General features: G+C 56.4%; 1 protein-coding gene across 1 annotated transcript in view; it reads left to right on the top strand.

Annotated features, from left to right (window-relative positions):
* The window catches only part of DIDO1 (death inducer-obliterator 1), a 36,092-nt gene that overhangs the window by 9,010 nt on the left and 13,683 nt on the right, over window positions 1–13,399 (top strand). The window contains exons 3-7 of the mRNA XM_056108039.1: window positions 519–630; window positions 1,684–2,521; window positions 3,114–3,435; window positions 6,317–6,523; window positions 7,303–7,516. Of these exons, the coding sequence (XP_055964014.1) occupies window positions 1,686–2,521; window positions 3,114–3,435; window positions 6,317–6,523; window positions 7,303–7,516 (1,579 nt within the window). The 5' untranslated portion in view covers window positions 519–630; window positions 1,684–1,685. The remainder of the gene's footprint in view (window positions 1–518; window positions 631–1,683; window positions 2,522–3,113; window positions 3,436–6,316; window positions 6,524–7,302; window positions 7,517–13,399) is intronic.

The raw sequence follows: 13,399 nt of genomic DNA, 5'->3' as shown, positions 1-13,399 counted from the left end.
AAAAAAAGGGAGAACAGAGACTTGTTCACCTTAAGATGCTCTTCTGTGCTGCAGGATGGTTTGCAGGAGAAAGGATTTCCCTAACTAATTGCCAGGGCAGGTGACCTGCCGCTGGTGTAATGAGAGTCGTTCGCCCTCAGCACCCTCCTAGCTGCTGTGAGGATGGAGTGAGTGCTGTCCTTTTTGAAGGCTTCCTCCTCTCTCGTGTCAGGGCTCAGCCTTCTGCCATCACTGCCCGTCCTGTCGCTGTGAGAGTGGACGGCGAGGCTTGCTCTTGGCGTCGCCTCAGCGTCACAGCTGATTTCACATTGCTGGGTCCTTTGGTTGGGGAGGTCATCTTTCACCTGACCTTGATCAGGTGGCCTCAGCACAGAGGTGCCGTCCTGGTAGCCCTTGGAACACTATTTCTGGGGGGGCTGCAGGATAAACGGGCTCTCAGGAGCGCTGACATGTGGCGGGAGGTGGCAAGTAACCGGACTGTGTGGGGTGTGGAAACGTGTGTGCACTTTGTTTCTCAGGTTTCGTTCTCTGCCAGTCTCCTCAAGGATGGAACATGGTATAAAATCAGAGCTATCGGGAACACGGAAGTGACTACCAGCCTGACAGACAGCCTGGACAAAAAGTCTCGAGGTACAGACCCTTCCAGATGGCACCGTTTTCTGAGGGGCTCGTTCTTGAATGTGGCCTTTTGGTAAAATCTCTAGGGGAACACCGAGCTACCTGGCTGCATAGCGGCTGTCCCCAGCACTAGCGCTCACTAGCGCTCAGCGGGCCCCTGTCTAAGCAGACCCTGGGTGGAGGGCAGTCTCCTCCCCATGTGGCCCTCCAGGTGCCGAGACTGCACTGGGCCCCTGCTCTTGGCCTCCCATCCGTGTGTGGGCTGGTTGGTGGCAGCCCGGGGTAGAAGGAGCCGGTCCTGGGTGGGTGCGAACTGGCTGGCCTGTAGTCCAGCCCACCCGGCTCCTTGGGAAGTAGGTAGACCGTGTTCCACGGGTTCATAGAAACCCTGTGACCGCACTGGTGCTGTTGACTGCTGGGTGTTTCCTGCCTGGTTCCTGCCGCCTCCTAAGCAGCGACTGACAAAATGCTGGTGTGCTGCTTGTTTCCCCTGACGCAGAAGCTCTGCAACTAATTCCATTTGCTTTTTTTTTTTTTTTTTTTTTGCTTTTTGGGTCACACCGGCGATGCACAGGGGTTCCTCCTGGCTCTGCACTCAGGAGTCACTCCTGGCGTGCTCAGGGGACCATATGGGATGCTGGGACTCGAACCCGTGTCGGCCGCGTGCAAGGCAAACGCCCTGTCCGCTGTGCTGTCTCTCCAGCCCCTATTCGCATTTGCTTTGAGTCTCCACGCTTGAGAAACATCATCAGGAGCACTTGCTCTGATGGACAGCTCTCCCTGGTAGGAGATGTTCTGTGCTTTGGTGTTGGGGGGACTCCTTTGCAGTGCTCAGGGGCCGCTCCCAGTGATACTTGGACAGCCAAGCCAGACAGTTCGGAGCTAGGGCCCGGTGATCTGGTGTGTTGGTGGTACCCAGTTCCTGGGGGCGGGGGGACCAAGTCGTGCTGGGGTCACGTGCAGGGATCCAGCCCCGTGCTCTGCCCACCCCCGGGGGCCGCGTGCTCTTGCAGCTCAGTGGGCCTCATTCACGTTGGTCGTGCTGTGGTTGCGTTGTGCCATTAGGTATGGATGATAAAGGTGAGCCGAGCAGTGAGGAAACACCCAGGGCCATCAAGCCCACAAGTAAGGAGTTCAGGAAAACGTGGGGCTTCCGACGAACCACCATCGCGAAGCGAGAGGGTGCTGGTGACGCCGAGGTGGACTCTCCGGAGCGGCAGCCCCAGCAGCAGCAGAGCCTCTCCTTGCGACGCAGCGGGCGGCAGCCGAAGCGGACCGAGCGCGTGGAGGAGTTCCTGACCACGGTCCGCCGCCGAGGAAGGAAGAATGTTTCGGTCTCTCTGGAGGAGTGCGGCGAGCCCACATCTTGTCCAGTCACAGATGTGGAGACTGCCTCGGAAGGGAGCGTGGAGAGCACCTCTGATCTGAAAGGGGGCCCCAAGGCTGACCCCACAGGAGAGAAGGATCCCCCCGCCTCTGCTGAAAAGGCCAGAGGGGGCGAAGACGACGACGACACCTCCGACAGTGACAGTGACGGGTTGACTTTGAAAGAGCTTCAGAATCGCTTGCGAAGAAAGCGGGAGCAGGAGCCCTCTGAGAGGCCCCCGAAGGGGATGCAGAATCGCCTGCGGAAGAAGCGACGCGAAGAAGACCCGACAGAAACCGTGGATGTAGAGGCGGGGAACGCAGTCGAGAGCTCACTGCCCTGCAAGCAGGAACCCGAGGCTGACCGGGGGACGGCAGCCCAGGCAGCCAAGGACGATAAAGAGGGTCTGTTGGAAGGAAAGGCGGCCCGGGGGATGGCAGAGGAAGAGCCCAGAGAGCTAGGCAAGCACAAGCCCGAATGTGAGGTGTACGACCCCAACGCCCTCTACTGCATATGTCGTCAGCCTCACAACAACAGGTAGGTCCCGGGAGAGGAGGGTGCGAGCTGCCCGGTGAGCACCTTGTTAGGGCTGGAGCATAGGAGTGCGGTGGGTACGGCGCCTGCGTGGCAGCTCGCCCGGGTTGCTTTGGTCCCAGGTCCCACCAGGAGTGCTCCTGGACACAGCCCTCCGCATGGCAGGTGGGTCGTTGAGTGTCGCTGATTGTGGCCCAACAACCAGAAAGAGAAAGAGGAGCAAGTCCTCATGGAAAAAGAAACCCGGCTTGGGTGGTCACCGTTGCCAAGTGTCACGTGTGGTCGGTGCTGTCGCAGCTCAGAGGGCCACGGGCTGGGTGCTGGGCAGAATTTGTGAGCCGCTCGGGCCTACTGGGTGTGCTGAAGGCACTGGCCTAGTTGGGGTGGCCCTACCCGGGGCCCCTGCAGAACAGCTGACACGCCTTGGCTGACCGTTCCAAGCACGTACGAGAAGCGTGTGGTGTTTATTACTTTCACACTTGTCTGTAGTTGTTTTCCATTCTAGAATATTGAAACCAGCTTGACTTGTTAGTGTTTAAAAGTCAGTATTTGTGTGTTGTTTTCCAGCCCTAGTACCGTTACTTTTTAATTTCAGGTTTATGATTTGCTGTGACCGTTGTGAAGAATGGTTTCATGGCGACTGTGTGGGCATTTCAGAGGCTCGAGGGAGACTCTTGGAAAGGAATGGGGAGGATTACATCTGCCCAAACTGCACCATTCTGCAAGTGCAGGATGAAACCACCTCGGACTCTGCAGAGCAACAGGAGGCGAAATTCCGGCCGGCAGATGTCGACGGTGCGGAGTGCACTAGCATAGGGACGATTGAGCAGACATCGAGTGATGACCAAGGGATAAAGGGCAGGATCGAGAAAGCCGCCAACCCGAGTGGCAAGAAAAAGCTCAAGATCTTCCAGCCTGTGAGTACTTGTTCTCTGAGCGCAGGCACGGGGTAGGGGCAGCACGATGGCGCTCTCCCGGGAAGGAGCTGGGTGTGGCCGTGGCTTTGAGCGGCGACCGAGCGCTCCGGACTGCCCTCCCAGGGACTTCCCCACTCCCCTCCACGAGGGCCCCCGGGGACCAGCTGATGCGCTCTGCTGCTTGGTTGACCTCCCGTGTTCCTATGTGGGTTCACCTTTGCAGTTCGGTCTCTCCTTCACTGTCTTCCCTTGCTGTGAAATTTTGAGTTGTATGTATGTTAACAAAATCAGTTGCAGTTCCCTGAAAGACAGTGAAGGTGTGTAGGTTGCCAGCACAACCAATCCCAACCCCTCCCTCACAGCATATGCAGCAAAACCTCAGGTGTCTCTGGGGATGGGGCTTGGGGCCATACCAGCCAGCTCACAGCTTACTCCTGGCTCTGTGCTCCTCAGGGACCACTTTGGGTGGGATTAGGGGATCGTGAGTGGGAGTAGTGGAAATGGAACCCGGTAGCCGTGGGCAAGCCAGAGCCCTGTGTGCTGTACTATCTTTCCAGACCCGGGGACTAAATTCTTGTGCTGTTGACCCATGATCTCAGTGATGCCGCCAGCAGTGGCTGAGCCACATCTGTTGTGCTGCGTTATGTGTTGTTGTTATATGCTTTTGTCATCAGGTTGGGGTCGGGGGAGTGCTGAGGAAGGAAAGGGCACCCCTAGACTGTTCGTTGGGGGGGTCACAGTACCACTCTCCTTGCCCTCCCATCTAATGAGGGGCTCCACATGCACTGTGCCCATCGGTGACCCTCAGGTTGGCCAGTTTGGGAAGCTGGCCAAGTATGCATCACCATCCCCGACTCCCACTCCCCTGTTCTCCACACAGGCTGGAGGTGTGGTCGGTGTGGGATTAGAAGGGAGGGTTGGAAGCTTTGTCCTGGGTGTCCCTGGCTCCTCACCCAGGGAGGAAAAGAGCCAGCCCGGGCCCCGGCCTCTGTCAGTGGGCGCACAGGTAGCTCTTGGGTAGTTCTTGGTTCTGTGTCTTTCAAACTTCTCACAGCTGCTCTGCTTTATTGGTTGTTGCGTGTCAGTTGTGAGGACTGTACCACTTCAATGCGTTTCCCATAGACGAATTGGCATTCATTCGTTCTGTTATGAAAAACGAGAACTAAGTACATTTCTAGGAAAGTCATTGTCCTCTCATATTCCAGAATCCCTCTGTGCTAGTATTCCGAGTAAAGCTTAGATTCTTCGGGTGGACCAGAACCTACGTGTGGTCTGTGCGCCTTGTCTTCAGATCAATAAATTTTGGAGCTGAGAATCGAAGCAGTAGTGCTTCTGCCCCCTGGGCTTTGTGGCAGCAGGGTGGCGTGCCTTTCTCCCGCCTGTCACTCAGTGACTGCAAGTGGCTCAGAGGCCAGGCTGTGGGGGAGGGCGGTCCATGGGTTTACTGTAAAACTCCCATGCAGCGTTGGCAGCATTCTCAGATTGGAAGGTGACTTGTTGCTTCCTGGAAGTTCACATGGAATTTGGCGTCCTAGATTTTATTTGCAACCTGCTTTAAGAACAGTATTGGATGTTTCTCTTCGCTGGAAATCCCAGCGCTTTTCACAAGGGCCAGACCCTTTCCATGAACTCTGGCCTCCTAGCTAGGGCCTTGAATGACCTCAGCTGAACTTTTTTTTTTTCCTTGAAAAATAGTCTTTTATATTTGTCCTTAAAGGGTGAAGTAGTGTAAGCTTTTTACATCACAGATACGATAGGCTAGTTCCAATTTGTTTTTTTTTTCCATTTTTTTTTATTAGTGAAACACCATGAGGTACAGTTGTAGATTTACAATTTTTTTGTGCTTGGGCTTCGATTATACAATGATCAAATACCCATCCCTCCACCAGTGCCCATTTTCCACCACCATGGATAATATCCCCCCCACCCCCATTCCCCCCATCCCACCCTGACTGTGGCAGGGCAATCCCTCGTGTTCTCTCTCTCCTTTTGGGTGTTGTGGTCTGCAAAAGAGCCATTGAGTGGCAAACATGTTCAGTCCATAGTCTACTTTCGACATGCATCTCCCCTCCTGGGAGGATCCTCCAAACACCCTTTGTCTGGTGCTCCCTTCTCTATCTGAGCTGCCCTTTCCCCTCAGCTGAACTCTTGTCTCTTGACCTCGTATTAGAACTTGAGTGGGCGCCAAGGCCTCTGTACCATGGATGGTGGAAAGGGCAGGTACGGGTCTTGAATGAGGGCCTCAGTGGGGATTAGGTATCTGCTCAGAGTAAGCAAAGGTAAGTTTCTAGTTGTATTAAAAACACTTCAGGAGGGTGGGGCCAGAGTGGTAGAACCTGGGTAGAGTGCTTGCCTTTCATGCGATTGACTCCAGTTTGATCCCCAGCATCGTATATGGTCCCTCCGCTGCTGCAGAGCTAAGAGTAAGCCCTGAGCACTGCGGGGTATGCCCCCAAACGTAACAAAGCGAAAAACAAAACGTACTCCTGAAGGGCCTGGACAGATAGTGCAGTGGGTAGGGCACTTGCCTTGCTCGTGACCAACCTGGTTGTAGCCCACAATAAATCAGTAAGTTGGGGGGGTGCACTTATAAGGGCCAGAGACCTAATACGGCAGGTAGAGCGCTTGCTTGCACGTGGCTAACCTAAGCTCAACCCCTGACACTCTCATTTGGTCCCTGGAGCCCCGCCAGAAGTGATCCCTGAACACAGCCAGGAGTAAGCCCTGAGCAGCACTGGTATGGTCTGGGGGGAAAAAACGAGCAGCTTTCTAGTAACTGATGTAGGGACAGTGACCTCAGCGCACAGGCGGTGGTTTTGCAAAGCCCCTGACCGCTGGTGCAGCGAGCACATTGTTTGAAGCCACACATGTTCTGGCGCAGGTTGTCGAGGCTCCTGGCGCCTCCAGATGCATTGGCCCCGGATGCTCGCGTGTGGCGCAGCCTGACTCCGTGTACTGTAGCAACGACTGTATCCTAAAGCACGCTGCAGCCACGATGAAATTCCTGAGCTCGGGCAAAGAGCCCAAGCCTAAAGAAAAGGCCAAGACGAAAGTTGAGAAGCTCGGTCTTCCCAAATGCAGCGTCCAGGTAAGCGGAGTAAGTCCCGAGCGGCTGGGCAAAGGGTGGTCGCTTCCGGGTGAGGGCACAGCAGGCATCGAGGGTGCAGACCATCCTCTTGACCTCGTCCCCACGTCTGTTCTAGTACTTTCTTCACCCCTTTCAGCCAGTTTCTTATCAGAGTCCTGCAGTAGCCTTTGTTGGAGGACTTCCTTTGTCCTCCCTCCCCCGACTGAGGGACAGTAGCGCCCACACAGGCACCCGGTGGACATGCCTCCCTTCCCTGCTCTCTGGCCTCTTCCTGCTCTGCTTGTGCTGGTGAGAAGCCGGGGGTGGGGGGGGGACCTGGACCACTTGAACACTCGAGGGACTGTCTTCGCTCCTGCGTTGAGTGTTGTGCCCTCCGGGCGCCTGTCGCAAACCTCCCCAGCACTATTGGAAAGACCCTCCTGGTGGCGCCTGTCATCTGCCCAGGGTATCACCTGGCGGGCAGGAACAGTGACGCCCGCTGGCAGGGAAGTGAGAGTGCGCCTGCAGTTCCTGGTGCGGCCCAGGCAGGGCCCTTGGTTCCGCACTCTGGCCTGCCGCCTGGCCTCCCTTGAGGGTTCATTCTCGTGTGATGCGGGGCCTCAGTTGCTCCAATGTCTTAAGTCCTGAGTATGTCATTGTCGTGGGCAGGAACCATCACCTGCTGCCGCTGCCTAGTAAATGTGTACCCAGCCGGGGCAGGGTGGGGACCCGGGGGGACTGGACTGCACAGGGCGTGTGTCCTTACTGACCTTAATGGTTGGGATTTCGTGATTCTTCAGGCAGGCATTAAAATCTCTTCTGTGCACAAAAGACCAACTCCCGACAAGAAAGAAGTCCTGTTGAAGAAGGTGCTGGTGGCCCTGCCAAGGAGCGAGGCCCTCCCGCAGGAAGCAGCCTGTGATGCCAGCACGCCATCCTGGGCAAGCGACCACAATTACAATGCGGTCAAGCCAGAAAAGACTGCCGCCCCGTGGCCATCCATGTTGTGTGCATGTATGTATCACCTCGGGGTAACCTCCTGGACCCTCCCGTGCCTCCTGCGCAGCCGTCCACGCGGGCCTGGCCGCAGCTAGCAGCCTCGGCCGATTTTCATCTGCACCTGCAGATTGAAGCAAGTGCCCGCGCCTGAGACACTCTTGAGCCCTGTGCCTGTCCGTAGTCCTTCCTTCTGTCTTGATTTTCCAAAGGCTGGACAACCCTCATTGTTGAATGCTTGTTACCCAACAGTTGGTTGCTTTAATGTTTTCTTTGTCGGGCTGCGGTAAGTATTAGCATTCTCCTCAGCCGAGTCTGGTTGCACCGACCCACTGCCCAGCACTCGTTAAGTCCATCTTGTCCGATTCCAGGTGTCAGCGCAGTTCTGTCATGGCCCCACTAGTTTGGGGTGGGTCTTTCCACTCTCGTCACGTGTGATCACCGCCTTCCTTGGGGAAGTCTAGTTCTGTACATTAGTGTTTCGCTTGATACTGTCCTGAAGTCCGAGTTTCGGGATTCAAATGAGTATTTCTCATACCCAGCTCACATGCTACACACCCACACAAACACATTTGCCATTCCCCACGGCTTCCGATGTTGAAGGTAAGTGTCGTGTGAACATTGAGCAGCGCCCAGCTGAGGGCAGCTGCCAGGAGAGCCACTTCCAGACTTCTCCTGAGTGATTCCACCGCAAGGTGCAAATGAGTGGAACCAAGGGATTTCGAAAAGATTTTTTGAAATCACACGTCTGATCATGAAACTTGGATTCGTAAAATTGTTTCACAGTCTGACTCCCAGAATTAAATTTTAGAAGTTCACGTTGACCTGTGGGGCATATCTTTTACTGTTAAGGTTCTTTTCAGAAGGCAGGCATCTAGCTCCGAGGTAGGACACATCACTTTGGAGTGTTTGGAGCCCTCGGTGCGATTCCCAGCAGTCCCTCCCAGTATGTGTAGGTTTGCTGTCTGTCCTCCTGTCCCTTTGAAAAGCATCGAAGTGGCTTAAAAGCCTAAGTGGTAAGATGACCGAGGCACTCTGCGCCACCTGAGCCCATCGCGCCAGGAAGGAGCGCTCCTGGAGACGCCGGGCCTGGTGCTTTGGGAAATGGGAGGCCACACTCCCACGTAAAGACCAGTATAGTCGCAAGGAAATTTCCAAGAAGACTAGTTTTTGGCTTCTCATTAGGCGGGGGGTGGTTCATACGCAGAACCATTGTGGCATTGAGATGAATTGATAAAATCCGGGTTGTTTGAGCTAAGAATTTCATCCTAACGAGCCTCAGATGTGCTTCCAGTTATATATAGCACCTCTGTAAAGTGGCCCGTTCACGGCGCGTTAGAGTACGGGCGGGAGGGTGGGAGTGGCTGCTGGGGTGTCTGCACAGCTACCGGCATCTCAGAGTAAAAGCGGACAGGCCTGGCCCCCACCTGCCCTCAACATCAGTTCCACGGAGCCCGTGAGTGCCAGCGGGCGCGCGAGAAGTCAGTGGGAAGACGGGTGGATGGGCTCGCCTCCAGAAGCTCACTCCCGCCTCGCTCGGGTTGGAGGGGGCGAGGTGGGTAGAGTCGGGGTCCTGCCGCTAGGGAGACTCCGGTCTCCGCTCCTAGGTGAGTGATTTCACCTTGAGCACAGGAGCCGTGGAGGGTGCAGTTCTGCTTCCCAGATCACTGATGCCAATGTAGGACTGTTTCTCGGCCAGGAAGGCCGCCTACTGCTCATCCAGAACCCAGCATGCCCCAGAGGGACCCTCTGCCACCTCTCCGGCCACAGGCTGCGACGCCCTCTTCCTGCACCGCTCCCTGAAGCTGCTGTGCTCTGAGCGACAGGACGGACCAATGGTTACTTTTCCCGGCTTGATACTAGTTGCTTCTGATCATTTGCTCTCCCAGAAATGTCATCTCAGAAGATGATTGGGTGGGAGGAAAGTGAGGTGTTTGGTAAAGCAGCTGGCATCGTCGGCCGGGAAGGTTGCCACGTAGTCAGCTGAGCCCACCTTTGACCGTGAGGACCCCTCCTCCTGCCTTGGCCCGCGGAGCGCTGCTGGTGTGGCCTCAGCATTTTCAGCCCCCATACTGCTGCCCCAGGATGCCCAAGCACCCTTCCCCCTCCCACGACCCCACCCCCCGGTGACAACAGCTGCCGCTTCTCCGTTAACTTGGGGTGCTTGTGGTGCAGGTCGTACTGCTCCCCACCCACCCTTAGGGGACAATTCCGTGCTCCTGTCAGGGTCGCGTTCAGCTTTGAGGGTTTCTAGACAGTTGGCCTGTTTGGGCTGCTTTTCTTCCCACTAGTACTGTTCCTGCCAGAATCCCTGTATTGTCAGGCGTGGAGAGAGATGAAGCCTTTTTCGAAAACGCCTGAGGTTCCTTGTGGACAGTTTGGGATTCTGCGCTGCATATTCATATGCACAAATCCTAGGCTTTTTGAACTCCAAGTGTCTCATGATTTGACCTAGAAGCACATGCCCTGGACAGGTTTTGAATGGGAACTGCGATTTCTACATTTCATCTAGCTCTGAGTGCTCAAATGGAAAATCTCAGAGCCTGTGTCCTGACATCAGGCTGCATTGTGAGACCGTCCAGCCTCGCGTGTATGGACAGGTCACTGCACAGCCCTTGGTGCAGAGTTTAGATTGTTGGAGGTAGCACGTTTCCTCCAGCAAAAATGCCAGGGCCACTGTGCTATGAGAACTTGAATTAGAATAAGAGCGTTGAGCACGTGTCACTTGCATGATCCCTTTTTGTTTGTGGAAAGGGGGCCCAGCGGCCATCCTCAGGGACATGGCTGTGATTGGCACCAAATTACTGGGCCAGGGATTGAACCAGGGCCAGCTGTGTGCAAGACCAGCACCTTAACCCCTGGACTGCCTCTCCATCTGCCTCCCCTTACCCCTTAACTCCAGAACTGTCGGTGGCCATCAGACGGGCGGGGACATGTCAGCCTTCGCGCTCCTCACCGGTGTGCTGCTCGTGGGCTTTTGCATCTGCCGCCGCTTGTTTCCCAGCGGTATCTGTGAGGGTCTGTCTTACAGGCTTTTCAAGAAGAGCCAGCTGATGAGAAGAAAGGGCCAACAAACGGATTCCCGTGACCCTAAATCGGCCAGGCCCCATGCTGCCCCCTTCTCGGGCTCCCCAGGGAGGAGAACCAGTGACGTCCCCAGCTGGCTTGTTCCTGCCAGCTTCACTGCTCCTTGGTGACCCTCACGCCCCTGCTTGGAGCTGCTCAGGAAAGCCTTTTTGGTGGCTTTCCGGTGTCGGCGAGCCAAGGTCCTTCCGTAGGGCACACTGCAGTCCCTGTGTGAGTCTGACCGCTTTCTCGACCCGCATGTGACACATGAGCATGCACAGGAAGTGCAGTAAAACTAGCAAAGTCATGGCCACTTTTCATGGAAGAAGGTTGGGGCAGCTCTTACTGCGGGAGCCTGGAGGACGGAGCGAGAGGATCCTGAGGTAACAGCTTCCCTGCCCGCCCATGGGCGGCTGCTAGAGACCTCCTGGGGTCTGGGGGCGGGGGGCCTGGGCAGCACCAGGGAGGCCACCTAGATGCCAGCAGCTAGGGGGGAGACAGCCACTGTCTTCCAGGATGGGGTTCGTCACGGAGCGGGAGGCAAGGGGCGGCTCACTCTAGACATGGACTGTCCTCTTCCTGTCTGGGGCGGCTCTGGGGGTTAACCCCGAGGCTGTGAGCCTGCAGGGTCTGAGCCCATTCTCAGAGAAGAGTGGGCAGCCACCTCTGGGGGTTGAGGGCTGCGACCTCAAGACAGCATGAGCGATTAGTGTCAGAATCCTCAGGCCAGAAGATCTGCACGACCTTTTCCACCCATCTGCTCGTGACCTAGGCTGTGACCCTGACTCCCAGTCAACGAAGAGCCCCCACCCCCTCGGGTGTTACCAGGGTGTAGCTTTCCTGTGGTAGACGCAAATCAGGACTTGGCTGTACTTGTAGGAGGATGGTTCCCCTCAGACACTTGAGCAAGCGTGCCACCGCAGTGGCCGCCTCTTGCTGCTCTCACCCACTCTTCACACTGGAGAGCGCCTGCCGGTGAAGACACAGTGGAACTGGGGATTCCATTGTACATGGCCGTGCCAGGAGCAGATGCCCGCATGCTTCAGCTCTGCCCCATGCCCTGTCACAGCAGTGCTGGGAGAGGTGCCAGGACCTCTGCTCTCGCCACGTGCCCGCCAGCTCGCCCGTGAAGAGGAACCCTTCCTGGTCTGCGCTGGATGGGGGGGGCGGGGGGCTGGGGGAAGGGCCACGTGGTCTGGGCGAGACAAAAACATGCACCCAGGTTTCTTGCAGGGGCCTGGTCCAGGAGCTGTATCTGAGGGGACAGAGCCACGTGTGTTCCCTGCGCTCCGCATGCCCCCTTTAAGGTCCCATAACGGGGACTGGCGTTGCGCCATCCTGCTGACTCTGTCCCACTAGTGCCATCCAGTGGCGGCACGGCAGCACTGCAGCCAGTCTCATGTCCACCTGACCTGCTTTTGGAAATTGCCCCAGTGTGTGTGCTGATAAGTCTAGTGCACCTGAAACATTTTCTGGCTGTTACAAGTAAATGGCTGCATGCACACAGCATCCGAGGCAGCAAGCAGCTGTTGTCGTGGCGCCTTCCAACAGTTTGCTGAGGGTTCAGCAAGCTCAGAGCCCACACCTGCACCACACTGAGCCTGCTCGCAGGTGGAGGAGCTTAGACCCCTGGGGAGGCACGCAGGGCCCGGGCAGCATGAGGTCAGCCATCCACTGGGGCTGGCCTGCACTTGGCCCACTTCCTTTGCCCCACACAAATGCATGTGTAACTTAAAGAATTTGAAGAGTTGGCAAGTCTGATGATAGCTCTCCTCACAAGGAACGTTCTATCCCGCCAGCATTGTGCCATGGTGGGGGCCTCTAGGTCTGCACGCCAGTGGCTGCCGCTGTCACTGGTTGGACTCGGTCCATGTCCTAGACGTTCCTTTTCAAGGTAGAAGGGCATAACTGACTTGTACCCTGAACATTTTACCAACGAGAGACAAGTTTGACCGAGGCCCAAGGAATTGCTGGACATTGACTTCTGCGTGAGACACTCCAGCCCTTCCGACTCACTGAGGCTGGTCAGCACTCTGGGTCCTCAGAAGCGATCTGTGGGATTGTCTTGACAAAGGCCCTTTGAGGCAGGAGGGGGCAGGTCTGACAGTGTCCTGTATGTCACGGGCATGAGATGAACTCGCAGCCCCTCATGCCACCTTTCCCAGCACACACTCCAGGTAGCACTTGGGGACCACTCCTGGCAAGCTTGAGGAACCATATGGGATCCTAGGGCTCGAACCCAGATCAACTGCATGCAAGGCAAGCACCCTACCTGCTATACTGTGCTGGCCACTCAGGGCAGCTTTGGGGTTTGAAAGCATTGCTGGGCCAGCAGAGTCTCAGCTGGGGGTTTGTGACTACTGCCAGGCAACAGCTCCTGCCACGTTTCCTGCCCTCCCTTTCCACATGAGAGGGTCTCAGCTTACTTGGGTTGGGTGCCGGGTGCCTCACTGCCCGTGTGGTGGCCCCTTGGAGTTGACTCCAGTGGGTGAACTGATGATTGCAGAGGGGGCTGTGCCTGGGGTCTACTTGGGACCAAGGTGAGGATGGGGCTTATGGACAACTCTGCCTCCTGGTCGGATTGCCCCTGCACTGTGGCACTGACCCTGCACACCAGGTGACCTAATGTTTGTGAGGGGGTGGTGGGGCAGGCCCTCCTCCCCGTCCCTGGGGAGCACAAGAGCACTGGAGTCTTTTTCTTCCATGGGGGCAGGAGTCGTTCGCAGCCATTCTGTGACTGGACCTCCTGCCCAAAGTGTGTCCCCAAGGAGCATCCTGCTTTTCTTGACTTTGTCCCAGTATTCCTGACTCCTGAGTGCCAACCTTGTACAAGCC

Source organism: Sorex fumeus, unplaced genomic scaffold (assembly GCF_029834395.1).
Source record: "Sorex fumeus unplaced genomic scaffold, SorFum_2.1 ptg000193l, whole genome shotgun sequence".
In the NCBI taxonomy this organism is placed as follows: domain Eukaryota; kingdom Metazoa; phylum Chordata; class Mammalia; order Eulipotyphla; family Soricidae; genus Sorex; species Sorex fumeus.
The sequence above is the reverse complement of the archived record's forward strand: the minus strand, read 5'-3'. Positions and strand labels throughout refer to the sequence as shown.